General features: G+C 37.1%; 1 protein-coding gene across 1 annotated transcript in view; it reads right to left on the bottom strand.

Annotated features, from left to right (window-relative positions):
* Positions 1–72: 72 nt before the first annotated feature.
* Positions 73–348, bottom strand: part of LOC113339211 (structural maintenance of chromosomes protein 4-like) — a gene marked incomplete at its 3' end in the record, with an annotated part of 922 nt that continues 646 nt past the window's right edge. The window contains exons 3-4 of the mRNA XM_026584520.1: positions 258–346; positions 73–156 (exon numbers count right to left, since the gene is read on the bottom strand). Coding sequence (XP_026440305.1) covers positions 73–156; positions 258–346 — 173 coding nt within the window. The remainder of the gene's footprint in view (positions 157–257; positions 347–348) is intronic.

Raw genomic sequence — 348 nt, 5'->3', positions numbered from 1 at the left:
AAAAAAAAGGGAGAAGATATTAGCTTGAAATTCTTCCGCATGAACCGTGATTGAGAAAGTGATTACACTTACAGATTGAATCTGATTGACCTTCGTCTTTTGCTTTTTCAGCCTTTCACCACCTGCATTTTCTATTTTACTTTGGAGATCCAAGGCCTTCAAACACCAGAACAGTCGTATTAGCAAACCATAATGGATGAAATGCTGCACAATTTGATTTGGTAAAGGATTCTTGGGTATAAATTTTAAGCTCTGACCTTCTCCTTGAGCTTTTTTGATCCTTTAGTGAGTCTCTCAAGCTCCTTTTCTTCAGCAGATATAACAGACTTTAGCTCCTCTAATCTATCT

Source organism: Papaver somniferum, unplaced genomic scaffold (genome assembly GCF_003573695.1).
Source record: "Papaver somniferum cultivar HN1 unplaced genomic scaffold, ASM357369v1 unplaced-scaffold_20111, whole genome shotgun sequence".
NCBI lineage: Eukaryota > Viridiplantae > Streptophyta > Magnoliopsida > Ranunculales > Papaveraceae > Papaver > Papaver somniferum.
Note: the sequence above shows the minus strand (reverse complement) of the source record. Positions and strands in the feature narration are given on the sequence as shown.